This window comes from Zygosaccharomyces rouxii (genome assembly GCF_000026365.1).
Source record: "Zygosaccharomyces rouxii strain CBS732 chromosome B complete sequence".
Taxonomy (NCBI): domain Eukaryota; kingdom Fungi; phylum Ascomycota; class Saccharomycetes; order Saccharomycetales; family Saccharomycetaceae; genus Zygosaccharomyces; species Zygosaccharomyces rouxii.
Genome location: NC_012991.1, coordinates 940,854 through 967,395, shown reverse-complemented (window position 1 = coordinate 967,395; position 26,542 = coordinate 940,854). Strand labels below are relative to the sequence as shown.

At 39.1% G+C, this 26,542-nt stretch overlaps 11 protein-coding genes across 11 annotated transcripts; 5 read left to right on the top strand and 6 right to left on the bottom strand.

Moving 5' to 3' along the window:
* Window positions 1-7: 7 nt before the first annotated feature.
* On the bottom strand, window positions 8-1,258 carry CSR1 (Csr1p; the record flags this gene model as incomplete). Its single annotated transcript, XM_002495422.1, has 1 exon — window positions 8-1,258. The coding sequence occupies one exon, from the start codon at window positions 1,256-1,258 to the stop codon at window positions 8-10; it is 1,251 nt and encodes a 416-aa protein (XP_002495467.1).
* Window positions 1,259-2,718: 1,460 nt separating this feature from the next.
* ARX1 (putative hydrolase) lies at window positions 2,719-4,434 on the top strand (the record flags this gene model as incomplete). The annotated part of the gene is made up of 1 exon (XM_002495421.1): window positions 2,719-4,434. The coding sequence occupies one exon, from the start codon at window positions 2,719-2,721 to the stop codon at window positions 4,432-4,434; it is 1,716 nt and encodes a 571-aa protein (XP_002495466.1).
* A 32-nt stretch (window positions 4,435-4,466) lies between these two features.
* TVP15 (Tvp15p) lies at window positions 4,467-4,889 on the bottom strand (the record flags this gene model as incomplete). Its single annotated transcript, XM_002495420.1, has 1 exon — window positions 4,467-4,889. The coding sequence occupies one exon, from the start codon at window positions 4,887-4,889 to the stop codon at window positions 4,467-4,469; it is 423 nt and encodes a 140-aa protein (XP_002495465.1).
* A 583-nt stretch (window positions 4,890-5,472) lies between these two features.
* BMH1 (14-3-3 family protein BMH1) lies at window positions 5,473-6,279 on the bottom strand (the record flags this gene model as incomplete). Its single annotated transcript, XM_002495419.1, has 1 exon — window positions 5,473-6,279. The coding sequence occupies one exon, from the start codon at window positions 6,277-6,279 to the stop codon at window positions 5,473-5,475; it is 807 nt and encodes a 268-aa protein (XP_002495464.1).
* Window positions 6,280-7,771: 1,492 nt separating this feature from the next.
* On the bottom strand, window positions 7,772-11,077 carry ECM32 (RNA helicase; the record flags this gene model as incomplete). Its single annotated transcript, XM_002495418.1, has 1 exon — window positions 7,772-11,077. One exon carries the CDS (start codon window positions 11,075-11,077, stop codon window positions 7,772-7,774), a length of 3,306 nt encoding a protein of 1,101 aa, XP_002495463.1.
* Window positions 11,078-12,203: 1,126 nt separating this feature from the next.
* On the top strand, window positions 12,204-13,100 carry ZYRO0B11946g (class I SAM-dependent methyltransferase; the record flags this gene model as incomplete). Its single annotated transcript, XM_002495417.1, has 1 exon — window positions 12,204-13,100. The coding sequence occupies one exon, from the start codon at window positions 12,204-12,206 to the stop codon at window positions 13,098-13,100; it is 897 nt and encodes a 298-aa protein (XP_002495462.1).
* Window positions 13,101-13,358: 258 nt separating this feature from the next.
* On the top strand, window positions 13,359-14,243 carry TMT1 (trans-aconitate 3-methyltransferase; the record flags this gene model as incomplete). Its single annotated transcript, XM_002495416.1, has 1 exon — window positions 13,359-14,243. One exon carries the CDS (start codon window positions 13,359-13,361, stop codon window positions 14,241-14,243), a length of 885 nt encoding a protein of 294 aa, XP_002495461.1.
* Window positions 14,244-14,587: 344 nt separating this feature from the next.
* GRX4 (monothiol glutaredoxin GRX4) lies at window positions 14,588-15,295 on the top strand (the record flags this gene model as incomplete). Its single annotated transcript, XM_002495415.1, has 1 exon — window positions 14,588-15,295. The coding sequence occupies one exon, from the start codon at window positions 14,588-14,590 to the stop codon at window positions 15,293-15,295; it is 708 nt and encodes a 235-aa protein (XP_002495460.1).
* Window positions 15,296-15,487: 192 nt separating this feature from the next.
* RAD24 (Rad24p) lies at window positions 15,488-17,305 on the bottom strand (the record flags this gene model as incomplete). Its single annotated transcript, XM_002495414.1, has 1 exon — window positions 15,488-17,305. One exon carries the CDS (start codon window positions 17,303-17,305, stop codon window positions 15,488-15,490), a length of 1,818 nt encoding a protein of 605 aa, XP_002495459.1.
* Window positions 17,306-17,521: 216 nt separating this feature from the next.
* Window positions 17,522-23,989, top strand: BRR2 (ATP-dependent RNA helicase BRR2; the record flags this gene model as incomplete). The annotated part of the gene is made up of 1 exon (XM_002495413.1): window positions 17,522-23,989. One exon carries the CDS (start codon window positions 17,522-17,524, stop codon window positions 23,987-23,989), a length of 6,468 nt encoding a protein of 2,155 aa, XP_002495458.1.
* A 107-nt stretch (window positions 23,990-24,096) lies between these two features.
* RAD3 (TFIIH/NER complex ATP-dependent 5'-3' DNA helicase subunit RAD3) lies at window positions 24,097-26,409 on the bottom strand (the record flags this gene model as incomplete). Its single annotated transcript, XM_002495412.1, has 1 exon — window positions 24,097-26,409. The coding sequence occupies one exon, from the start codon at window positions 26,407-26,409 to the stop codon at window positions 24,097-24,099; it is 2,313 nt and encodes a 770-aa protein (XP_002495457.1).
* Between the last annotated feature and the right edge of the window lie 133 nt (window positions 26,410-26,542).

Here is a 26,542-nt window from a genome sequence, read left to right as displayed (position 1 = left end):
TTGTATTTCAAATCTTGAGGATTCCTCGGGTGTCGTATTGAGATCTTGATCTCACATAAGGGTCCAATTTACAGTAGTTTTCCGAGATCTGAGTGCCAAGATCGATCTTTTGTTCCAAAAAATTGCTTGATTCTTCCTTAGAATCAGCTTCAATCCATTTGACTGTTGCTTGAGTGAATTTTTCAATTAATTGTTGTCTTTCTTCCAAAATCGAATCACGAGTCTTCTCGTCTTGCATCTTGACATCGTTGGAAGCGTCAGGTTTGACATAATGGTCGAAATCGTAGTCATTAGTACCATCCAAGTATCTAGGAATTTGGTCTTCATCAAAATAGTCAACCAAATCACTAGTATTCTTTGTGAAGATCACTTTAGAGGCCACCACTGGATCTAGCCAGTTCTTGACGATATTCCAGATTGGTTGAAAGAACCATGGAGCCTTGTGGATGAATAGGTGACCCAAGCATTCTGGGTAATGAGCTTCGAAACAATTGATCAAGAACTTGACCGGAGTGTAGTCCATGTTGGACAGGGAAAATCCTCCCAAATCGAAAAAGATCGTGGCTGTATCTGCTGCTTCTGTGAGGAACAAACGTGCTGTCTCAATCACCAAGATGGAGGATCTCTTAAGTTCATCTTCTGATTGTATTTTAGGACTGTGTAAGCGAGCTCTCACCCACACTGCTGGCCTGCCACCGTTATCTCGACAAGGGATCACTGTCGTTTGTAACTCCAAATTTTTGATAAATCCCTTATCGTCATTCTCGTAGGCTTTTCTTTCACCGTCATTCAGAATCTTATCAGTTGGGAATTCATTAATTCTCCAACGCATCGACTGGGCAAACATGGTTGCAGCCTCGTTCGTGTTCCATTTTCTGGCTCTAATAAATCTCAACAAGAGATTATCCGGATAATCCACTCTTAACATAGTCCAGAATGTATCCATTGTATCCTTTGGCTTTACATCTGTCAAGGTTTCTTGAATCAGATCAGGCTTATATTTTTGAGCTTCTTCAGTATCATCGTTGGAACTATCATCGCCAATACTATAAGATTGCAATCTACTCAACAATGACTTGCCCTTCTTGTTTTCTGCTGAAGCTGGTGCAGTACCTTCAGTTGGTGCAAATGCTTTGTCACCATTAACAGGAACACCCCAGGATTGGAGTAAATAAGTCCAAACTTGCTTTAAGACCTTTTCTTGTGATTCTGAAAGCTCTTTTACATTGCCACCTCGACCGATATTAGTTGTAGACATCTTTTCTCAAAGTTAAGCAGTCCTTGAAAAAACGAACACTGTCAGTAGTACGACTCTTGTCAATGGTAGTAGTTGTAGTAATAGTAGTAGTAGCAATTTAGGACTACAGTGGTACTTTTAAACTGGACGCGACGCGAGTATGAACCGCAACTGGATCCGTAATGATGGTGGCAGCCACGACAACGTTTAAATCATTTTGCTCGTTTGAGTGACAACGACTCGAGAGTCGGATTAAATACCATTTGCTTGATAACTGAGGACGGTAGATGGGAAGGTATGCTTAGGAAAGAGGCTGAACCTGTTGACGGGAAGCAAATAGACCACTTGTTAAAAATCTATCTTCTATTGCGTTTCTAGCGAGTGTAAAAGCATCAATTGGAAGGTTTCCGGTGATAGGCACCTAGAGATAGTCACCTATTGTAAAATCTGTCGTATATAGCTGACACGATAACTGTTGGTTCCCAACGTCTTATGGGACAAGTACGAGGGAAATTAGGGTCCTCCGTGCCCTACAGATAAATACGTACAACAAAAGACCCTCGAGCGCTAAGAGCGCCGAGGAGACCTAGAACTCCGAAGGTGCCTTTTCGAGGAAAGCTAGAACTCCGCGGGTGCCCCGCCAAGGTGTATATTTCACCAGGAACGATTCCGCCAACAGATGGTAAAGAGCCAAGAACTTTAAGCAAAGCGTATGAACCTCGGGAACCGCGTGAAACCAGTTACCCACCAAGGACACCACGCATTTCCAGAGACTAGTGGGTGATCTGTAGATCTTGCTTTAGTTTAGTCTGTACGAGTTTTGTATGTTCGAAATTTTCTTTACGACTATTATTGTAAGGACAATGAGATTTACGCAGCGTGCTTCAGCCGCACCATGGAAATGACGTGAATTATTGTCGGAATAAAATGTTGGGCACCATCGAGAGGTACGAATACCAGTAGTAGCAGTATGCGTGGTGCGGAGGCTGGGAGTGAATCTGCAGGGCTTGTCGATTTCCCCTGTAAATTCTACGTTTTGTTGGGGGTTCCTGCATTTCGCAAGTGGGTGCTATGAAGAATATACACTTTTCTAGTACATAGTGACACAACGCTTAGTGGGCCAAAACGTCAATCTTCAATTAAACTAGCAGATTTCTGAAAACTGTGCTACACAAGAACGAAAAAGGAATAGAAGTAGAAGTGAGCAGAGGCGCTCACCAGCGATTATAGTTGAGCTCACCAGTAGTAATTGCAAAGTCACGTGATTAGAAAGTCATGTGACAATATTTTTTCATTTTTTTACATGACTCGTATCTCGTGACCTGAAAAAAGCTCTTTCGAGATGCGATGAGATGCCCATCAAAACTTTTTAATCGATGTTAAAGAATACATCAAATAAGCTAAAGCTCTCTAGAACAAAGCCGTATCAACCTATTAGCTTCGTTCCACCGTTATTAGTTGAGCCGTAAGATTCTATATTCATGTCTCTTACAATTTCCCCGAAAGACAGTGAGCTTTTGCTCAAGGACAAAAATGTTCTTCAAGAATCTGTGCTAGACAAATACAGAACCGCTGGTCAAGTTACACAAACCGCATTAAAATATGTTACAAGTGTGATTAACCAAAGCTACCATTTCGGTAAAGAACCAAAATTAACTATTCCAGAACTATGTATTCTTGGTGATTCCTTCATGACCGCCAGATTGGAACAGTTTTACAAGAATAAAGTTAACGAAAGAGGTATTGCTTTCCCTACGACAATCGATGTAGACTCAGTGGCTCAAGGTTGGTGTCCTGAAATGGACGATGTGGAGAATATCCAAAGTAAAAACAAAAACAGTCCATTGCAATCTACAGTTACAGGTGTATTACAACCTGGTGACTTGGTGAAAATTACTTTGGGTGTCCACATCGATGGTTATACAAGTCAAGTGTCTCATACGGTCGTGATCTATCCTCCAGGTCAACAACCTCAAGGTCCCCTCTTGGGCGGTAAAGCTGATGCAGTAGCCGCTGCTCACATTGCCATGGAAAGTGTAGTATCACTGTTGGCATGTGCCCTAACCCCAGAAAAGATTCCTAATGCTTTGGATGATGGTAGCCATACCGTTCAAGGTAAGACGATTAGATTGATCGTGGACACTATTGCACGTAACTACGACTGCTGTGTGGTGCCAGGGTCTCGTGTACGTCGTGTCAGAAGGTTCCTTGCTGGACAAAATGAAGGTATTGTTGCCGAACGTGAATTTAAAGGTGTTGTTTGGACCGAATCCCACCAAGAAGCTCAATTGTTGGCAAATGCAGGGTTAACTGATAACCAAGAAGTTGCATTAAAGACAAAAAGTGATGCAACCAGTGAGAATGCAGTCCCCAGTGATGACTTTACCGTTAAGGCTGGTGAAGTTTATTTGGTTGATATTAGAATGTGCCCTCAGAATGAATTGAATAAGAAAGGTTTAATTACTTTACAAGATGTGGATTCATACACCGGTAAATCCCACAGGAATGACTTAGTCGCACGTTCAGGTGCCCACGTTAGGGATTATGCACAGACTTACCATCTAAGATTAAAGACAGCAAGACAACTTTTGACCAAAATTGATAAACAAGGTGTTTATCCATTCAAATTATCACATCTTTCTGAAATTTTCCCACTCGATGTAAATGGATCACCTGAACAATGGACCTCGTTGAAGCAAGATATGAAGAGCTACAGACTGGGTATGAGTGAAATTACAAACAATTATCTATGTGTTGATATGCCAATTCGTCTGACCAAATGGGTTCCATGGGATCATATTTTAAAGGCAACTAATCAAAATGGTACATTGAGTTTTGACGCAACCGCACCATTATCACTACCAGGCCACGAAGTACCATTGCCTAAATTGGGGGTTTCATCATTAAAATTGAAAAGTATTGTTAATTCATGCCCTGAATCTAAACTATTACCAATCAGTCGTGAAAGTAGTACAGTTCTACTATGTGGCAGTGATATCTCAAGTAACGGCAGTAAACCAGAATTACTAAGAATTACGGGTGGATCGAAAACTTGTGCAGCAAGTTGGATCCACAGTCAGTTCGAACTAAATCCTCAGGATCCAATCGTACAATCGATCTTCCAATTGGCTCAATTGACCAAAGATCGTCGTTTTGGTATTTCAATTAGGGAAACTCAACCAATGCGTGAACACTAAAGCGTTGTATTTTTTTTTTAATAATATGTAAATTAGATAATTTCATCATCATCATCATTTACAGAGAGTGGAGCGCCCTCAGCTCTAAAATTTGGTGGTTCTTCAATCTGTGGTAAAAATTCAAACGCCACATAGATTAAACCAAGGAAGAATGTGAATACGGTTATCAAAACCTTAAAGACACCGCCGAAATTGACTAGCAAGCTTAATAGAATGTATAAGAATCCACGACCAATGAAACTAAAGTAGAATGAGCAATATTTGTACAAAACTGGCACGGTTTGAAACTCTAATAGAATAATTAAAACTGAAAGTGGAATTGCATAAAGTGCAAGTAGAAATGCATTAAAATCGTAGATCAAATAACTCAATTGTGATAATGATGACAATAAAGTTAGCGAACCAATTGCCAAGTTCGCAGCCTTGAAGAAAACAGGTGGTACAGTTTCAGACATCTTAATTCTATATCTATCACTTACTTTAGCCACTTCTTCTGAGCGATAAGTAGTTGGTTAAGAAGGGCTTACATTTTTCTAAGAGCTCAAGAGAGAGAGTGTGTTCCCCCAATTAGAACGGAGATACGAAAAAAATAAATAACAACAATAACAAATAATAAGAATAAAATGATAATAGTGACAGTTGGGTGAAATTATCAACATTTCTTTGTATACTTGATATTTGATATTCATTTATATATTTAATAATAATAATAGTTATTTCATTTTCATTTGCCCACACCTTTTAAATTCAAATTTCAATTTCAACTTCTTCTTCACCTATCTTTATCGATTAACTCTAACGGAAATAATAGTAATAGAAAAAAAAAAAAATAAAATAAAAAAAGTTTGGCCTTGGTCAAAAGGGTTAAGTTCAGTCTAGTCAATTTACTGTAATTGTTAGCTTAGCTTATGATTCAATTCAATCTGTCGTTAACAATGGATTATTTTTTTCTAAAGAGACAATAGTAAAGAAAAGAAAAAGAGAAAAAAGAAAAAAAAAACAAACTTTAGCACCTTAGTAACGATCTTCTCTCAGAATTTATTTAGGAGCTTGACCCTCAGCAGGAGCAGCAGCACCGGCAGCAGCACCACCAGAAGGTTGTTGTGACTGTTGTTCTTCTTGACCTGCTTCAGACATATCAGAAGTCCACAAAGTCAAGTTATCCCTTAATAGTTGCATGATCAATGTACTATCCTTGTAAGATTCTTCAGACAAAGTATCTAACTCTGCAATTGCGTCATCAAAAGCTTGTTTTGCCAAATGGCAAGCCTTGTCAGGAGAATTTTGAATTTCGTAGTAGAAAACAGAGAAGTTTAGTGCTAGACCCAAACGGATTGGATGAGTTGGTGGTAATTCGGTAGTTGCAATTTCAGAAGCAGTCTTGTAAGCTTCCAATGAAGCCAAGGTTGCCTTTTCTCTAACTTCACCAGAAGAGAATTCGGCCAAGTAACGGTGGTAATCACCCTTCATCTTATAGTAGAAAACCTTAGATTCACCAGTGGTAGCAGATGGGATCAAATGAGAGTCCAAGACTGACAAAATGTCGTCAGAGATTTTGGTCAACTCAGATTCAATCTTAGAACGGTAAGTTCTGATCAATTTAACTTGATATTCACTTTTTTCCTTGGATTCCTCTTTTTGTTCTATGGAAGAGACGATTCTCCATGAGGCACGACGTGCACCGATGACATTCTTGTAAGCCACAGACAGTAGATTTCTTTCTTCAACAGAAAGTTCTTGGCCTGAAGAGGCTACTGCCTTCATGTTTTCCACCATTTCTTCATAACGTTCTGCTTGCTCGGCCAATTTAGCCAAATAAACTGAATCCTCACGACTTAGAGACATTTCCTATTTTATATCTTGTTAGTAAAACTGGTTCCAACTCTAATTTTCAATGCAATTCCTGCTATTTTCTCTCTCTGTCTCCCTCTGCAGTTGCGATCAGTGTTCTTAAGATGCGCTTTACTGGCATTGATTTCAGAACAGAAGATTTCCCATCCCCTTATAAATCGATTTTGTGCGCGTGCTCTTTTTTTTTCTTTTTTTTCCTTCGGTTTCTTTTAAGTTTTTGGTGAACCTCCCTCCCTGGCTCTGCCACCTACACCAATGACATGACTATGACGACTACGGTGACAACAGTAACCATGAAATCAATCTTTGGAGGAAAACCGATTCGCTCTTGCAGTAAAAAACAAACACACTGCTAATCAGTAAGCAAAAGCAGTACAGACAACACTGTAAAAGCCTTCCGCTTAGCTGCTGCCAGCACTTCGAAGCGTAATCACATCAAACGACCAATAGCCTTGTTCTCTACATTACATCGTAGGTCTCCCTTCCCTTTCCTCTCGCCTCGGCCGATCGGCGATTAGCCCTCTGTCCCCTTTCTTCCTCTTACCCCCCGATCTAACAACCTACGACAGTGATGATTACCTCATAACAGTGGGCGCTGAAACAGTGGAACCCACCGAGTGCAAACTGGAAGATCGAAAAGTGGAATCTCAGAACGCCCCCGCACCCGGACACCGGATTGATCGAACCCTCTCCTCTTCTCGGGATCGAACCCCCAGGGAGGCATATTGACAAACACAATCACAAATAAGTCGAGTAAGCAAGGGAAAAGGGAAGACAACCTAGTCAATCATCATAGCGCTATCAGCCATTCAACTGACCTACTCCCACCATCAACAAGGAACAAGAAGCGAGTTGAAGTAGCGGTGTACCAACCGCTTTGACCCTTGCATAATAAGAGTAAGCAGACAGAGAGAACACAGACCCCCTCTTGTCAATTGAAGAAACGACACAACAACGACAACGATAAATGACGACAATGAAAACGATGAAAACGATGAAAACGCATCTCTTGCAACTCAATCAATGATAACCGATCACACAACAGGACAAAACAGAGAATAAAAAAATTTAAAGAAAAGCAAAAACAAAATCAATTCTTAACATACTTTTAGTTATTATTATTGTTATTACTATCACACCTTCTTAGCCTTTCGCCAATTCAATTGAATTCAGACTTAAGTATTGTCAAGAAGTGGTTTGTAGAAGATCAAAAGAGATTGTAGAGGAAACAACCCTACTTTCTTTCTTAAGGCTGATTGGGTGGCGGTATTTTGACCGGGGGAAGCAGGGAGGGAAGGAGGTAGAGGACACGAACGGAAGGTGGAAAAGGGAGTTGAAATTAGAACAATAGAAAAAGTAAAGCGAAAAGCTTAGAACCTTTTGGAATGGCATGGAAAAAAAAAAAACAACGGGAAAAAAATAGATAATGTCGAGGAGGGTAACACAGAGCATATGCGGGTAACAGCCCTCATTACGCGCGACTGGATCAGTAGCCGCTCAAGTCTGTAAAGATCAATTGACGTGAGTTCAGATAGTCAATATAGTCCTTCCACAGATCACTTCCATTACGTAATGTGTGGTCATTACCAACGAGAATTAGACCATTCTTAGCTCTTGTTAGCGCAACATTCATACGTCTTGCATCGTTAACGAAACCAATTTTGCCCAAAGGATTGTTTCTTACAGTTGAAAACAGAATAAAGTTCTTTTCATGACCTTGGAATGAGTCAACTGTGGCGATGTAGATATCGTTAACGATATTAATGCTGTTTTTCTTGCTTCCTGCCATTGCATCAAATGGATCCATCTCATCAATCTCTTGTTCCATAGCAAGTCCCTGGGGATTAACAATACGATCTTGCACCAAAAGTTCAGAAATCGCATCTCTTTGAGCGGAATAAGGTGTTACGATACCAATCTGGTCCCGAGAAACTTGCTTGTCCAAAATTAATTTGTAGACCATTTGGAGCAATAGCTGACATTCATGCTTGTTTGTATAAGTGTATCCACGTAGACCATTGTGAGAATTGGTGACTTTAGTCTCATCACCCAGATCGCATCTCAAGAAGAACAGAGGATATTTGATAGATTGCCAATTTTTCTGTTCTTCCGTGACACCGTCTTTCAATAGACCGCCGTAAAATCTTTGACGAGGAAATTCACTTATGATAGGATGCATTCTGTATTGAGTATCTAACATGTGAGGGTTCTTATAACAGCCATTGAGTAAAACTCTTTCGAACAAGGACATTTCTAGCTGTGGGATCTGACTGAAACTAGACAATTGTTTCTCATCACCCACAAACACAAACTTACGAATTCCTGGTAGTGATAATGGCACTAGGGTGGCGGCTTCTGAAGACTGTGTAGATTCATCCATAATTACAACGGGTAGTTCTTTAATAGCCTTTAAACGGCGACCACCGGCGGTAATGGTGGTTGTGAAAAGGATTTGAGCCTGCATGATATAACGATCAGCAATTTGATTTTGAGCAGTGGACAAATTGTTGTACTGATTTTTCGAAACCTCGTGAGATTTACCTGTACGCAATTTATGTTGAACTTCTTTCAATTGCGGTGGTAGTTGATCATTAACGATATTGTGAAGACAAATTTTACCCAAAGGATGATCCTTGTTATATTGTGATTCTTTGGAATCAGAAACAATTCTAAGAATTCTAATGCTATCTTTGTTATCGATGAATTTTTCTGCAATGTTATCAATGGCAATATTGGATGCAGCAACACATAAGATAGGCCATGACGAAAAATTCCTAATCATTTGAATGATTAATTCTTCAATAGTACTAGTTTTACCTGTACCCGGTGGTCCCTGCAGTACTGTGACACTGTTGTTTAGAACGTGTTGAATTGCACTCTTTTGGGACTCATTGAAACTGTCCTTTGAATAATTCAATCTGTTCGTAAAGCTTATCTGTTTAATGGGTTTTTGACCCATGATTAAATCGATAAAACGTGGATTTTTGGCACGAGTCATTGCAAAATAAATTCTGCTCGTTTGAGCTCCACACGGTAAGATCTTCATTTGATCATTCGAATGTTTTATTGGCAGTTTGATTTTATTCCAAGGGTATAATGCTAATAACAGCGTAATGTCACGGCGATTCATTTGGAACTCTTTGACATATGTATACCAAACTTTGGATTCATCCTGGGTCGCTAGGACCAATGGTTGTAAATTGACAAATGGTGGACGTCCCAATTTTAATGAGTTTTTCGGTAAAAGTCTTTCCAGTTCAGTATTGTTACTAATGTCGATCTTGACGACAAAGACGGTTTCTTTATCGTTATTTGGCCAAGTAATTTGAAAGTTTTGTAAGAACCTGTTTTGCAATTTCTCTTCCAGATAAAGTGCATACGAATAAGTGTTGAAATAATCATCAGGATCGGAATAAGTCAATTTGGGGACATATTTGGACATCTCTCTAAGAGGCTCACCTTCTTCGTATTCGACATTAGGTGTCGGTTCCGCAGTGGGTGGAGATTGCGATTTTGAATTGCCATTACCTGTCTCACTTGACTTTCTACCATTTGGTTTACCTTCGTTTGGCTTACCACTATTTTGCTTACCAGCGCTTGGCTTACCAGCACTTGGCTTACCAGCACTTGGCTTACCAGCACTTGGTTTACCGCCATTTTGTTTACCGCCATTTGGCTTGCCATCATTTGTCTTACCACTGTTTGGCTGCTGTCTCTTCGCCCTACCACCTTCGGATGCATTTTGTTTGGGTTTCGATTCATTGGACTTTGATGTGTTTTCCTTTATATTAGAGGTAGCTGCTGTTGATCTCGAATTCTTCCCATTAGCTGATGATTTGTCGTTTGTGGTGGGCTGCTTGCCTGACTTTGCCTGGGGATTTGACTGAGGCTTACCCCCTGGTGTACTCTGTGATTTTGCATCTGTCTTGTTCGAGGGTTTGCTTTGAGATTTGCCCTGAGGTTTACCCTGAGGTTTGCTCTGAGGTTTACCTTGAGGTTTGCCCTGAGGTTTGCCCTGTGGTTTACTATGCTGCTTCCCTCTCGTAGGTGGCCCAGTCTTCGCATTAGACATGCTTTCTTTGATCTGGTCAGGCCCCGAAGCTGCCTTGTGCCCTTTAAATGATCTTAAACTTAAAGAACTATCACCTTCAATCGCATTATTAGACTTCTTGTTCTCATAAGCTTTCTTGGCCAATTGTTGATGCACTGTAAGTGGTTTCTTTTCTCTTGGCTTTCTAGCATTTCCAGCGTCCTTTTTACCCTTTTTACCTCTACCCAATCGTCTACCACCTTTCTTCTTAAAACTCTTAGCATTATTAGTCTCCTTAATACCCAAAAATAAATATAAAAACCTACTACTATCCTCAGATATGAAAGTTTTTGCCACAGATTCTGGCTTATTTCTCAAACAATCATTACAAACTACCTGCTTCTTTGAATTTACATTTAAATGAGATTCGTTGCCACATTCTTCACAGCAACAATCTCTCACCTTCAAATAAGTGGACCAAAATCTCAAAAGAGATCCGTTGGATAACGAATATGCAGTACTTGGTCTTTCAGAAGCCGCATATTCCTTGTTCAAACACGGGGTGCATAGTAATGACATATCTTCACCACCAAATCTAATAATTTGCAACTGATGTATATTAGAGTTTTGGCAATCTTCGCAACATACTTCTTCCTCACTATGGGCGTCTATCACAGTTTTATGCCTAGTAGATGACAGATGCTTCATCATGGCATCTGCATCTAGCACCTCATTACACGTTGTACATTGGAATTTGGACATTATATCGTAAATACGCAAATGTCCAATGAAACTGATTCGATCAAATTGACAAGATAAAGGGAGTGTTGATAAATCTATTCGAACTTCAGTCCTTAAAATGCAGTCAACTTTTAAGCGGTGCTCACTTGTCAATCTTCCATTTCGGTGAAAAAAAAAAAAATTCGATGAGATGAGATGGTGCGGCTGAACAAGAAAATCGGACTTATCCTGCAAACTATATATACAGCTACATTTACCGGTGATTGATCAGTAGTCATTCAAAATACTGCATGTTAAACATCTTCCTCAAGTTAACTGACCTCGTTTCTCCAAAAGTCATTCTTACCTTAGGAACAGATTCTTACCTACGAAAATCAAGCCGCAGCAGCGGGCGCTAGTCGATGCAACGTTGAGCAGTCTGCTGGGAACCAACATTTCTTCGAAGAGCATTCAGTTTTATTCATAACCTCGGAAGGCATCCACTGAGGTGGCATATTGACGCTGCTCTCGCTGTCAGTTCATGTTAGTCCACTTTCTTATTAGTAAGGAATTCGTATAATCTACCAAGGTCATTACATTAGGTACCCCGGACTATGCCGTGAGGGACTACCCTTTTTACTTGATTTGACCATGCATTCTAATGTTCATCATCAGTGGTTCTAAGCCGCACCCATTAACTGCGGCGCTCTCGAAGAGTATACTTTTGAATTGGGGGATATTTTCATGCCTTACCTTAGAAAATATCACCAGATACCCAAGCGATAAACGATTTAACGATCAACGAAGCATTCTTCCAAAAACAGCATCCGCAGATCCATCTCCATATTGCTAGCAAAAAGAAAAATGAAAAAGACAACAAAGCCATTGGTAATCTAGCCACAAGCACTAAACTCGCTTCAAACTTTTTCAAGGTCATACCTCACCATTGAATAATTGATCACCGCTCTATTGTTCGCCCTCTCCCCCATCGCGTGGTGAAGCCGAGAGAAATAGCGGATGGACAACACCTCTGCAGGAATAGAACATCGTCTCTTGAACATGTTGGGTGATCCACTTCTCGATAGGAAAGTACTTTATAACGAGCTCTTATTCGTTAGCAACTCTTGCAATTGGTAGTTTATCTTAAAACCAACATAACCATACCGATATGTCTCAATTCTCAGCCACAGACTTCGATGCCAAAGCTTATTTCAACCATAGACCCACGTATCCAGATAGTTTTTACGATTTGATAGATAGATTCCATCAAGGACCTAGAAAACTTGCAGTTGATGTTGGTTGTGGCCCCGGTGTAGCGACATTCCAATTGAGCGCTAGGCTGAATTCGTTCGATAAAATTATAGGGACTGATGTCTCTAGTACTATGGTAAAAAGGGCTAGGAGCTGGATAAACGATGATCCTGATAAATTTACTCGAGTATCATTCGAAGTTTCACCCGCTGAAAGCTTTGAATTTTTACCCACTGATCAGATTAACAAAAAATCACTCGATCTAATTACGGCTGTAGAATGTGTACACTGGTTTGATTTTGACAAATTTCAAAGAGCAGCTGCATCCAATTTGCGTAAGGGTGGTACATTTGCCATGTGGGGATATTCAGATGCCTTTTTCCCTGAATACCCCAAGATCGATTCGTTAATCATAAATCTGACATATGATGAAAACAATGGATTAGGTAAATATTGGGATCAACCCGGTCATAGCATCCTGAGGAACATGTACAAAGATTTACATCTTGATACAAATCTCTTCACAGATATTGAAGAAGCATTTTTCATGGAAGATGAAATTAGATCAAAGGAACACGTTAAAAGTGAACCCGTTCCCTTCTTTATGTCCAAGTTTGTTACATTGAGTCAATATCAGGAATTTATTAAAACTTGGAGTGGATACCATACATGGAGACAACTACATCCTAATGCCGAAAAGGATATCACAGATGAATTTGTCGATCGTATCTTGGAAATATATCCAGAATTAAGCAGATCCAGTAGGGTTCAAGTTTGCTGGAGATCTTTCTATAAATTCGCCAGGGCTCTTTGAGAGCCATGCGCTCCAACTTAGCCTAGCATACCACCGCTTTTACGCTTTTTTTTAGCGCTTTGTGTTTAAGTATATCTTTGTATACATTTGTGAAGAGAGTCTATAATAAGATCTCAGATGTTGAAAACACACCGACATAAACTTGTAACGCTAACGAAAAACATCGCCAAAGATAAAGAACTTTATCGGAAGACTATCAATACATGTTAGTCTATACTCTAAATTAATCTATTGTACCTAGACTTTGTTTCCTTCTTTATGTCGGCATTTTCAGCTCAAGATTTTAATGCAAAGAGATACTCCTCCGTGAGACCTACTTATCCTGATAGTTTTTACAAAGTTTTAAGTGACTATCATAGAGGTCCTCGAGAATTAGTAGTAGATGTTGGTTGTGGACCGGGAATTGCTACATTTCAATTGTCAGAGCAATTGGACTCTTTCCAAAGGGTCATTGGTACGGACTTGTCCCCTACCATGGTAGAGGGTGCTAGATCTATTCAAAAGCAAAACCCGCAGAGGCATTCAAGAGTTAGTTTTGAACAATCGCCAGGTGAATCTTTCAAATTTTTGGAATCTAAAACCGACAAACAAAAATGCGACATGATTACAGCTGTAGAGTGCGTCCATTGGTTTGATTTCTCTAAATTCCAAGAAGCCGTTGCTGATACTTTGCGTCCCGGTGGAACTTTAGCCATTTGGGGGTATGGTGACTTTTTCTTCCCAGATTATCCATTATTAACTGCGGAAATCGATCATCTTTCATATGCAGACGATAAGTTGGGACCTTATTGGCAACAACCAGGTAGACGTATCGCTTGTGAAATGTTAAAGGATCTGCATTACGATCCAAAATGGTTCCAAGATATCGAAGAAGTTTATTTTTACGAGAATGATCTAGAGGGTAAGGGACCAAATGACATCCCATTGTTCATGTACCAAAGGTTGACTTTAGCCCAATTGAAAGAATACATAAAGAGTTGGAGTGGCTACCATTCCTGGAAGAAAGATAACCCTAGTGCTGAAAAGGATATCACAGATGCGTTTGTTGATCGTGCCATAGAATTGTACCCTCAATTGAATGAGAATTCGGAGTTGCAAATCACCTGGAGAACGTTTTGGATGTTTGCCAGAAGAAGGTACTAGAATGCGCTGATTGATAAGCTTATGGGAACTAACAACGATTGGAATTACCAGATAAGCACACTCCATTAACCTTATCATGTAGTTCGTGGATATCGTGAATTAGTAACTGTCTTCTCTATCATTGGCCAGTGGTCACGTTCAGAGACTCGTGTTTGTCGAAAAATTCCGTCGAGATGGGTAGAACTATAATAAGCGAATATTAGAAGAATTACTAACGGATACTTCTATATAACATTTTAGGCTAGTACTAACGTTGATTCTATCACATTCACTTAATTTAAAGTGATAAGAAGAGAAACAAAGGGATAGAAGAAAGATCTAAAACTTTATCAAGCTATATCGAGATGCCTATTCATACGATTCAAAACCAAGATCAATTTACCAACTTAACGACAGCGGAAGCTGGTGACAGACTTATTGCCATCTATTTCCACACTTCTTGGGCAGAGCCATGCAAAGCTATGAATGAAGTGGTCAAAGCTCTTAGTGACGAACCTTCCAACAAAGACGTTTTGTTCTTGTCGGTGGATGCTGATGAACAATCAGACATATCAGAATTATTTGAAGTTTCAGCGGTTCCATACTTCATTCTAGTCCGTAGTGGAACTATTCTCAAGGAACTATCCGGTGCTGATCCCAAGGAATTCGTTAAGGCTTTGGACGAGACAAAAACTCAAGGGAATGCTAAGCAAGCGGTTGCTGAAAATGCTGAATCTGAAGAAGATGAAGAAACTGAAGAGGAGCTAAATGCCAGACTCACTAAGCTAACACAAGCAGCTCCTGTGATGCTTTTCATGAAAGGTAGTCCATCCGAACCTAAATGTGGATTTTCTAGACAGATGGTGGGTATTCTAAGGGAGCACCAGGTAAGATTTGGATTTTTCGATATCTTGAAAGATACTTCAGTTAGAGAAGGTCTCAAGAAATTTTCAGATTGGCCCACTTTCCCACAATTGTATGTTGGCGGTGAATTCCAAGGTGGTTTAGATATTATAAAAGAATCGCTAGAGGAAGATCCTGAATTTTTCCAACATAATTTACGATCTGCTTAATAGTATTTTTATATAATTACGAGGTAAAGAGAAGACTCAAGGAAAAAAAAAACCAAAAAAAAAAAACAGCAACAAATCATTATCATCATGTCCGATATCATCGCAGTACTAGTAACGGTTATAATGTAATAAGTGTGAATTGATACTATCTACTTATAAGTGTATCCTTATCAAAGAGTTAGCCCTCTTCCATTAAAGATCTTCTAAATCCGAATCAGATAATGATTCGTTGATTTCAGGATGTCTCTGCGACAACAGATCGTAAAGCGAAGAATCATCATCATCTTCCGCTTCGCTGTCCACGATAGGTTCATCAAAATCCTCCATTTCTTCCTCTGCTTCATTCTCTGTATGTAATGCTAGTAACTGCGATAATTTATGGTCTCGTTTCTGTTTCATTTGATCAAGGGAATTCTTCCTCCAATTCTCACTATCATCATTAGTGACCAATTCCTGTTGCTCCTCTACACTTTTTATGGGACCTCCGATCCTCTCCAAATGATCTATATTGGGGTCTACCTGTAAAACATCCATGTTTTGGCTGGTGACAACAGATTGGGCATTTGGATTTAGATTCTCGATGTAATAGTTCAGTGAATTCCTTTTGTAGTTTCTTCGCGATCTTATCAGTGGACCGTAGTGGGTGTAGTACAGCTGCAAATCTCTTTTAGTTCTAACTTGGTGATATTTGTAAAAATCAACATTCGTATAGTCTTCGCTATCGACTTGAAATTCTAATTGTAATTGTCGTATCTTCCATTCTCGCGGGAAATTGGCCTTGTTAGAAGTGTGTGTTTTCGTTACAGAACCAAGTTGATTTCTTACTTTCCTCAAAGCAAATTCTATGGATTCTGAGTTCATACCCATAGAATCACTTTGACTCAAACTATCCACAATCTCACAAACGTTTGATAATGGGACTTGGCCCCCATTGACTAGACTGTAATTCTCTAATAATCCAAGACGGAAATTATCATTAGCCAGATGAGATTTAGAATTAAATGTTAATTGATTGATCATCTCATTGTCATCACATTCACGAGATCCATGTAGAATTTTACCAATGGTATGAAAATAAGTTAGTGATTCCTCCCTAGTGTCCAACGGAACTTCCACACTTGATGTTGCCCAATATTGTAGATTTGCAATCGCAGATCGAATGTCTCCCGTCGTACTTGCCAACTGATCAATCACTAAATCCTTTGAATTCCATTTACCATTCTGAATCAATAATTTTCGATTTTCTTGACATTTCGATCTTAAATGTTTTTTCATCAAAGTGGTATTAATCGGATTAAACTTAATTCTAGCCAGTTTAGGATGAGCTAAAATCTCCCTACCAAGTACAGATTCTGCGGTAAAATTGTAATCTACACCAAATCCTTGTGAATTTTCATTCCCTAGAGAACACTCTGTAATACAAATGACAAGCGGTGGTGAACCAACCTCCGGTGAATACAACCACTCAAGCAATGATTTTTGAAACGCATGCCTCGTATCAGTATGGAAAATGTTAGGCAAATCCTCTATTAAAACCACTGAAAGATTAGGCCCTCGAAGATATTTGGCTTCTACTAAAAATTCTTGGAAATTGTCAGTTTCTACAAATTCTACTACATGGCTCCCTTTCCTATCAGATCGAAGCATCTGAAATCCACTGCCTCTATATTTCGGTACCAATTCTTCAGCCAATTTGTACGTAGTTGTAGACTTGGAACATCCACTAGGACCCGTCATTAAAAGGATTCGAGGTCCATCATCAATACCGTAAGTACTACTTTTCAACATGGATTCTAAAATTTGACACACATCTTGTAGTTTCTTCTTATGAATAGCAACTTCTTCTAGCTTCTTAGGAGCATATTTCACATACCATGGTTCATCAACACCATTTTGGTTGTTACTCTCCTCTCTTTCCTGTATAATCCTTTTCGAGGGCGATATACTGCTGATTCGAGAGCTCAACTCAGATATACTTCGTTGAATTGCAGGTGGTTTGTTCTTAACCATAACATCCGGGACCCAAGTGCTCAAGCTGCAGTTGATCTAGAGTTATTAATCCATCTGATGGTCACTGATAGTTTTCACTCTTTAGTGTATTCGAGAAGATTGAAAAATTATCGATGAGGTGAGATGAGCTTTAAAACAAAGTTCAACGACCTTTGAGAAAAAGACCAAACTATAGACAGACAGGAAAGTATTTAATACTAGCAATAATTTCCAGGTATGTCTAAAGGTGACAATGCTTACGAGGATGAGAAGAGGCAGAAGATTAGAGAGCTGTACCGACACGATGAGATGTCAAGTAAGGTTTTAGAGGCCGATAAGAGGTTTTTAGACCAGAGAGGTGATCCCATTCGAGATGCTGAAGAATCTCAACCGAAATCTATGAAAGGGAGAATATCTGTTAAGGACATGGGGGCAAATGCTGACCACAATATTCCCGATGAGGAGAAATTAGAAGCCCATAAAGAGGTTGATGTTCCAAAGCGTCAAAATCAGAGTCGTAAGACAACTGCTCAAGTAAAGAATAATGGTGTGTTAGATGGCCATTATGGCTTGAAATATTATCCTAGTGATGAATCAAACATGCAAATCTATGAAGGAATTCTTAATTGGGTGACTGATCTTTTGGGGAGTGATATACCGCATGATGTTATTGTAGAAACTACAGATTTACTGGTATTTGCATTGAAGGACAAGGAACAGGATCAAGATGGTAAAGTTGATGTACAAAGAGGACGATTACAATCAGATTTAGGTGTAACAATTACTGTTAACAAATTTCAAGAACTGTTAAAATTAACAAGCCAAATCTCAGATTACCATTCAAATAAAGATTCTTCTAATAATAGTGAAAGAGCTGTACCGATTTTAATGGAGGACCAAGAAGAAGAAGAAGAAGAAGAAGAAGAAGAAGAAGAAAGAGAGGAAACAGAGATGAATGAAGACGAAGATGAAGAAAAGACAACTACAAAGAGTTCCGGTGTGAGGGCAAGACACGAGACACTACCAGAGAAAAATAATGAAATTATGATGATCCAAGGTTCAAGCGACAAGAAATTTGTGGATTTTACCATTCAAGATGTTGATGAATTTTTCCTGCGAAGAATGCTTCTTAAGGAAATGGAAGACGTAGAGGCTACAGATGTACAAGCATTAAGTAACATGGTATTGGCAGAATTATCAAAGGACCAAGATGATAAAACTTTAGAGGCAAAATTGGTGCAATTACTAGATTTTGCGTATTTGTCACTGGTCGGATTTTTCGTGAAAAAAAGAGATATGATACTTTGGGGGATAAGACTTGCTCAAAGTTCAGAGCTTAAGAGACATGATATTCTCCGAGAAATGTCAGAACTTGGATTGAATGAATTAGTAGAGCAATACGAACAGAGGGGCAAACCAGAATTAAAGAGAAGCCATTCTTATTCTTCAGAAGAAGACATGAATGCAAATCCAAAAAAACCAAGAACCGTCGCAGACTCCAAACAATCTCCTCGTCTGATAGATTTGGATGCGGCCAAATTCGATCAATCTAGCCGCCTAATGACTGTCACAAAAATCCAGCTTCCTGAAGGCTCTTACAAGAAATTAACACCTCATTACGAAGAAATATATATTCCTGCACCTAAGAAGATCGATGCTGGCATTGAATTGGTGCCCATCTCAGTTTTCCCTAGTTGGGCCCAAAACGCATTTCCATCAGCAGAGACAGAATCTCTGAATGCTATTCAATCTAAACTTTACCCAGTGACATTTGGTAGAGATGATAATGTTTTGCTCTGTGCCCCTACTGGTGCAGGTAAAACCAACGTAGCTATGATGGCCATTTTAAGAACCATTTCAAATCACATCAATGTTGAAACCGGCAGACTTACTTCTAAAAATTTCAAGGTAGTCTACATTGCTCCTCTTAAAGCTTTGGTACAAGAACAGGTTTCTGAATTCCAGAGGAGATTGTCATATTTGGGTATTAAAGTGGTAGAATTGACGGGTGATTCAAATCTGAATAGACAACAACTATTAGAAGCACAGGTACTAATTTCAACTCCAGAAAAATGGGATGTGATTACTCGTAAAGCAGATGAATCCTCTTTTGTACAGTCCGTCCGCCTAATGATCATTGACGAAATCCATTTGTTGCATGATGCTCGAGGACCAGTGATAGAGGCAATAGTATCGAGGGCATTACAAGCAAAGACCTTCCAAGAACCACCAAGATTATTAGGGCTTTCTGCCACTTTACCTAATTACCAAGATGTCTCCAGATTCTTAAGAGTCCCAGATAATGGATTGTTCTATTTCGATTCCACTTATAGACCATGTCCATTAAGTCAACAATTCTGTGGAGTAACTGAGAAAAGTTCATTGAAGAAACTAAATGCCATGAACGAGACATGCCATGAGAAGACTCTAGAAGCTGTTAAACAGGGACATCAAGTAATCATATTTGTACACTCAAGGAAGGAGACGGCAAGAACGGCACTTTGGCTAATGGAGAAATTTTCTGAAAATGATAATCTTGGGCTAATTAGAAAGTCTGATCCTGCATCTGGTAAAATTCTAGAGACCGAGTCAGAAAATGTCCAGGATGGCCAATTGAAGAAAATTATACGGGCAGGAATTGGAATTCACCATGCAGGCCTAACAAAAACTGATAGATCTTTATCCGAAGACTTATTTGCTGACGGTTTATTGCAAGTTCTAGTATCTACCGCCACTTTGGCTTGGGGTGTCAATCTACCCGCTCATACTGTGATAGTAAAGGGTACGGATGTGTATTCTCCAGAAAGTGGATCTTGGGAACCACTTTCTCCTCAAGATCTGCTCCAAATGCTAGGTAGAGCTGGTAGACCCAGATATGATACGACTGGTGAGGGTATTATTATTACAAATCAAACAGATGTCCAGTTTTATCTAGCGGTTTTGAACCAACAATTACCTATTGAATCTCAACTAGTTTCCAAAATAGTGGACAATTTGAACGCCGAGGTGGTTGCAGGAAATATTCAAAACAGAAAACATGGTGTGGATTGGCTGACTTATACTTATCTTTATGTGCGTATGTTGATGTCTCCTGAAATTTACAAAGTTCCTGACCCTGAGAAGGAAGAAAGTACCTTAAAATACGGCGAAGCATTAATACATTCTGCCTTGGCAATACTTCATGAGGAAAACCTTGTAGTGTACGATGCTGAAAGTGGTGATGTGGAGGCGACAGAACTGGGAAGAATCTCTTCTTATTTTTATATTAACCACACGTCGATGCAAGTCTATGACACAGAAATCACACAGCACTCTACCCAGATTGATTTATTCAGAGTAATATCACTCTCTGATGAATTCAAACACATATCTGTTAGGCAAGAGGAAAAACAAGAATTAAAGGCATTGTTGGAAAAATGTCCCATACCTATAAGAGAAGATGCTAGCGATTCCTTAGCAAAAGTGAACGTTTTACTGCAATCTTACGTTTCACGTCTGAGGTTTGAAGGATTCGCGTTAAATGCTGATATGGTATTTATAACCCAAAATGCGGGAAGGTTGTTTAGAGCAGTTTATGAATTATGCCTTAAGAAAAATTGGTCAAATGTTACAAAAATGCTTCTAAACCTTTGCAAAACAGTTGATAGACGTATGTGGATTGCCAATTCACCTTTAAGGCAATTCAAGACATGTCCTTCGGAAGTCATACGAAGAACGGAGGCATCCACTCTGCCTTGGAGTACTTACTTAGAATTACAATCACCAGGAGAAGTCGGACAGGCGATTAGATCAGAGAAGCATGGTAAATTAGTCTATGATTTGTTTCGCAGATTCCCCAAACTCACTGCAAAATGTGCCATTCAACCCATTACTCCAAGTTTATTAAGATTTGAACTAGAAATTTTGCCAGATTGGGTCTGGGATGAAAGATTGCATAGTAATGTTGAGCCCTTTTTAGTCCTGCTTGAGGATAATGACGGTGAGCAAATCTTATACAGCGATGTACTTCTGGTTAGAAAAGAATATATCGGCTTAGAACATTTCATTGATTTCTCTCTGATACTAACACCTGCACATCAGAAAAAATTACCGCCAAACTTCTTTGTCACATTGCTCTCTGAAAGATGGTGCCAGTGTGAAAGCCAGATTTCCATAGGACTTGAACCACTGCGTCTCCCCAGAAAGTTTCCTGCTCCAACTCCTCTAGCAGATATGTTATTGATGCCAATATCAGATTTGGAGAATGAAGAATTTACAAAGGCCTTTGATTACGAGAATTTTAACAAGTTCCAAAGTCAAGTATTCCAACCCTTGTACACCACCAATGACAATGTTTTAGTAGGAGCATCTAAAGGGTCAGGAAAAACAGTCATGGCTGAATTAGCTATACTCAATCATTGGAGACAAAATAAGGGACGTGCATTGTACATTTCACCACATCAATATCAAATAGATCAACTGTCAAAAAGTTGGAAGGAAAGATTTTCTGCTCTTGCGGGTGGAAAAAGTGTCAACAAATTGGGTTCAGATTTAAATTATAATCTGAGAATCATTGCTCAAAGTCATTTGATTCTAGCGACACCAGAGCAGTTTGATCTAGTATCTCGCCGCTGGAGGAACAGAAGGAACATTCAGAGGATAGAATTAGCAATTTACGATGATGTACAAGAAATCAGTAATGGTATGGCAGGTGCTGTCTACGAGACTATCATTTCAAGGATGACTTTCATATCAACACAGCTCGAAAAAGAAACCCGATTTGTTGCTTTGGGATCCTGCTTTGCCAATGGACGTGATTTGGGAGAATGGATTGGTGCATCGAGAAATAATATTTTCAATTTCTCTCCACAAGAAAAGCTCTATCCTATGGAGATTCATTTGCATGCCTTCGAGACTACTCAAAGTACTATCCTAAACATACCGATGGCAAAGTATGCCTTCGATTTTGCTCAAGAACATCAAGACGACAACATATTAATTTTTTCACCTAGCAGAAAAAGCTGTATCGATTCTAGTCTGATTTTCATTCAGTATGCCTTCGAAAACAATTTGGATCTGCTCCGAGCAGAGGAAGAGGACTTAAATTCCTATCTAAAAGCAGTGACTGATGGTGCTTTGAAAAAGTCTTTGACCCATGGTATTGGTATGATATATGCAGAAATGAATGCTAAAGATAGAGCTGTTGTCAAAAAACTGTATGATTATGGTGCTCTTTCGATTCTGCTGGTGACCAAAGATTGCTGCCACGATTGTCCTCCATCTAATAGAGTGGTAATTTTAGGAACTCAATATTATGAGGGAAAGGAGCATCGATATGTTGACTATTCTGCAAATCAGTTATTAGAAATGGTTAATACTACTAAAGGGAAAACCAAGGATGATACAACCCAGGCATTAGTTCTCACAAATCAAAAAATGAAAGATTACTATAAGAAATTTTTATCTGAAGGTCTCCCTATTGAAAGTTTCATGTTCTTCCATTTGTATGATGCATTAATCTCTGAAATAAATACATCTGTGATTCAAACTAAGCAGGATTGTGTGGATTGGATAGCTTACACATTTTTCTATCGTCGTATTCATGGAAATCCTAGCTTCTATGGCGTTAAAGATGTATCTGCATATGGTATTTCAGCGTATTTGACTGAGTTAGTAGAGAATACTTTACGAGGATTACAAGAATGCGATTTCATTGAACTCCGTACCAATGATAGCGACACAGACGAAGATATAGAGGAAATCATTTCTCCATTGAATGCATGCGCAATTAGCTCACAACATAATACTTCCTTTTTCACTATGCATACATTACTCAGTTCATTATCAGCCAATTCTACCTTAAAGGACATTTTGCAAGTGTTGTCGAGGGCTTCTGAATTTGAAGATCTTCCCTTGAGACCAGAAGATGAGTCAACGCTTCTAAAATTGAGCAACCAAATGCCAATCAAAATTTCCTCCAATAGTGAAGGAGGTCCTATTTCCCATAAAGTATTGCTGTTGTTACAGGCATATTTCTCGCGCATGCTACTCCCCATAGAACTTCAATGGGACGTTCAAATAATTTTGCAAAAAGCGGTTCCTCTGGTTAATTCTGCTATCGATATTTTGTCTAGTGACGGATGCTTGAATGCAACAACAGGAATGGATATTTCTCAGATGCTAATTCAAGGTGTCTGGGATACCGACAATCCATTGAAACAAATCCCATTTTTCGATGGATCTATTTTGAAGAAATGCGAAGAAAAGGGTGTAGAGACCGTCTACGATGTGATGGCCTTGGAGGACGACGAACGTGATGCCATCATGACGATGGATAATCGTAAGTTGGTCAAGGTTGCCAATTTTATTAATAATTTCCCCAATATTGAATTAGAATACAGCTTAGATAACAGCAAACCTCTGGCTGTAGGTGAATCTAGGGAAGTGAATGTAACTCTGACAAGAGATGAAGCACCGGAAACGCTTGAGGTAACCTCTGAGAAGTATCCCCATGAAAAACTAGAAAGTTGGTGGTTAGTAATAGGTGAAATCTCTACGAAACAACTATACGCTACGAAGAAAGTTTCCCTAAGCAAAGAAACCCAGAGCTATTCTTTGGATTTCACGATTAACCAACAGGGTGAACACGAACTGACTCTTTGGTGCGTCTGTGATTCATATCTCGACGCCGATAAGGAAGTATCATTTCAGGTCAACGTTGCTTAAGTATAATCAGAACAGTTAGATGTCTACTAAAATCTAAGATAAAAAGTGCTTGTAGTATAGATGAGTATTTACATAAATTGATTTTAATTTTTAATAGTCAACTTGAACTAACCCTCAACGTCCACTTCCATATGCATTAAATCTGTACCATTATTAGGGGCGCCCTGTTTTTCTTGCTGGTACTTAATCAATTCCTCATGCCTCCAAACAGAGACACCTTCTTGATCCTTTGGATCTGTTGATTGAGCCATAGTTCTCAAAAATTGTTTGGCGTTGGCGATTGCCATATCGGTGGAAAGATTTAAGTCAGCATCTGACAAACCTTGTGAAATCCATTTTGGCAATTGATTTCTTTTTCTTGAAAACCTACGATCTGCTAAAATCATAACCCCGTAATCGTCTTTACCTCTTAAGACTCTACCTAGACACTGGGCTGCATGACGCATTGCGTCAAAGGATAGAAAATCATTCTCCCTAATTTGATAGTTTTCTCTTAAAAACTCCAGCCTAGCTTTCAAAATACGGGATTCCGTGTATTGGAATGGAATACCAATCATCAGCACAGTTCTACCGTAGTGATGATCAAAATCGATACCTTCTGAAACTTTACCACGAGCAACAGATAGGATTATCGCACCTCTACCATTCGAGCAAGCTTTTCTATAAGTCTCTAAAGCCAACGAAGTCTCTTGAGCATCAGGAGTTTCTACAAGAATTAGTTTATATTTCCAGACCTCATCCAATATACCCATAGTTTGCCACATGGAGATAATGCTTTCCATATATAAATATGAGGGGAAGAATACCACCATACCATCAGGAGTAATTTTTGCAAATTCCACAAGCATAGAACCATAATTACGAACAATACTTGGATCGTTTCTAATTTCAAATCTTGAAGAGATGGCAACCTGATCAGACCCCTTTGTTACTATCATGGGCAAAAATGATTTCTTTGCCAATGTCATTGCATATGACTTTTGTAACACCGTATCAAAATTTAACATCCTTGGATACATGTCTAATGGTGAAATGGTACCAGATGTGATAATTACTGATGAAAATCTTTCAAAAACAGGTTTTATAGCTATGGAAGCATCGAGACAGGTAAATCTCATGATTGGATTAGGTACCGCAGCATTTTCAATCTCATAAGGTTCAATGATCAACAAGAACCCACTTTCATAAGTAGATATCAGTGTTGCAAAAGTAGCAATATCCTTCAAAGCGGTGAAATCTTCGATTTCGGTAACTTCTAGGGTTCTTACCAAAAGCGATAGACGCTCGGCACAGAATCTTAGAGGTTTTCGATCGATGAATGTCAGTTGTTTTAAATGTTGCAAAAATGATTTAGGTGTTTCTGAAATGACGTGCAAGACCTTCATTCTTGTCTTTAAGTATTCTATCAGTCTTTTCAAAAATGATACGAAATGTTCTGCTCTTCTAATGTTACCAGGCATAGCTTCAGTAATTAAATCTTGAGATAAAACCGGAGTTTCCACTGCAGGCTCCTCCTCTTGGTCTAATATATCAGCGGCATGTAAATCCTGAACCAATTTATCGTATTCATCCTGTAACCTTCGAGCATCTACTTGTCTAACCTCGTCAATTCTATTTTCCAATGCATATGCACCCTTCGTAGCCCTTTTCAAAACATCATTAGTTAAATCAAGCGATAATGATTCAATGCAAACGTTATCGATATTATGCGCTTCATCAAAGATGACGATACCATCTTTGGATACCTCATTAGAGACTCTTTCAGCAATCTTTGGATCTAAAAGATAATGGTACGAATAAATAATAATATTGCAGAGGGAGATCATTCTACGAACGATAAAATAGGGACATAGAGTTCTCTCTTCACAATACCTTATGAGCTTCTCAAATGAGAAAACGCCCTTGGGTAAATAATCTTCCACCTGATAGTTGTAAAGATTTTCATGGTAGTCACAAAGTTCCACTTTTGCATCAGGGTCTGCTTCTTGTTTATGCTTAGCTTGACCGTTAGTCATACGGCGACATTTTTCATCCACCAGAGTACCATTTCTTTCCTTACTGACTTGAGGATGCAGACATAAATTCTTTCTAGATGTTAATCCAAGCCCCCGGAAATCTTCACGATAACCTAACTCCTTTGTTCTATAATCCATTAAATTTTCCAATTCTACTAGTGCCTTTTCAATCTCTGACATGGTACGTGAACAATAGATAATCTTTCTATGTTCTGGATAGTGCATTTGGTATGCTATCGTCAACGACAACAGGGAGACAGTCTTACCAGTACCTGAAGGCATTTCTAAAATGCTATTACCTCCACTATCCAAAGTTCTCTTAAGATCACACATATAGTGATACTGTTCTGGATAGATTTTGGGGTAGGGAAACAGAACCGGCAAATCATCGATAAAGAACTTCATTTCCAACAATGTCAAAAATATTTGAGCTTCCCAAAGGGCCGTATCCCTCTACTTTGCTTGTAAAACTAAGTTGTTATTAATATTAGTATGTACTTTCAAGACCGATGTTGATTAAAAAACAAGAGCTCATCTC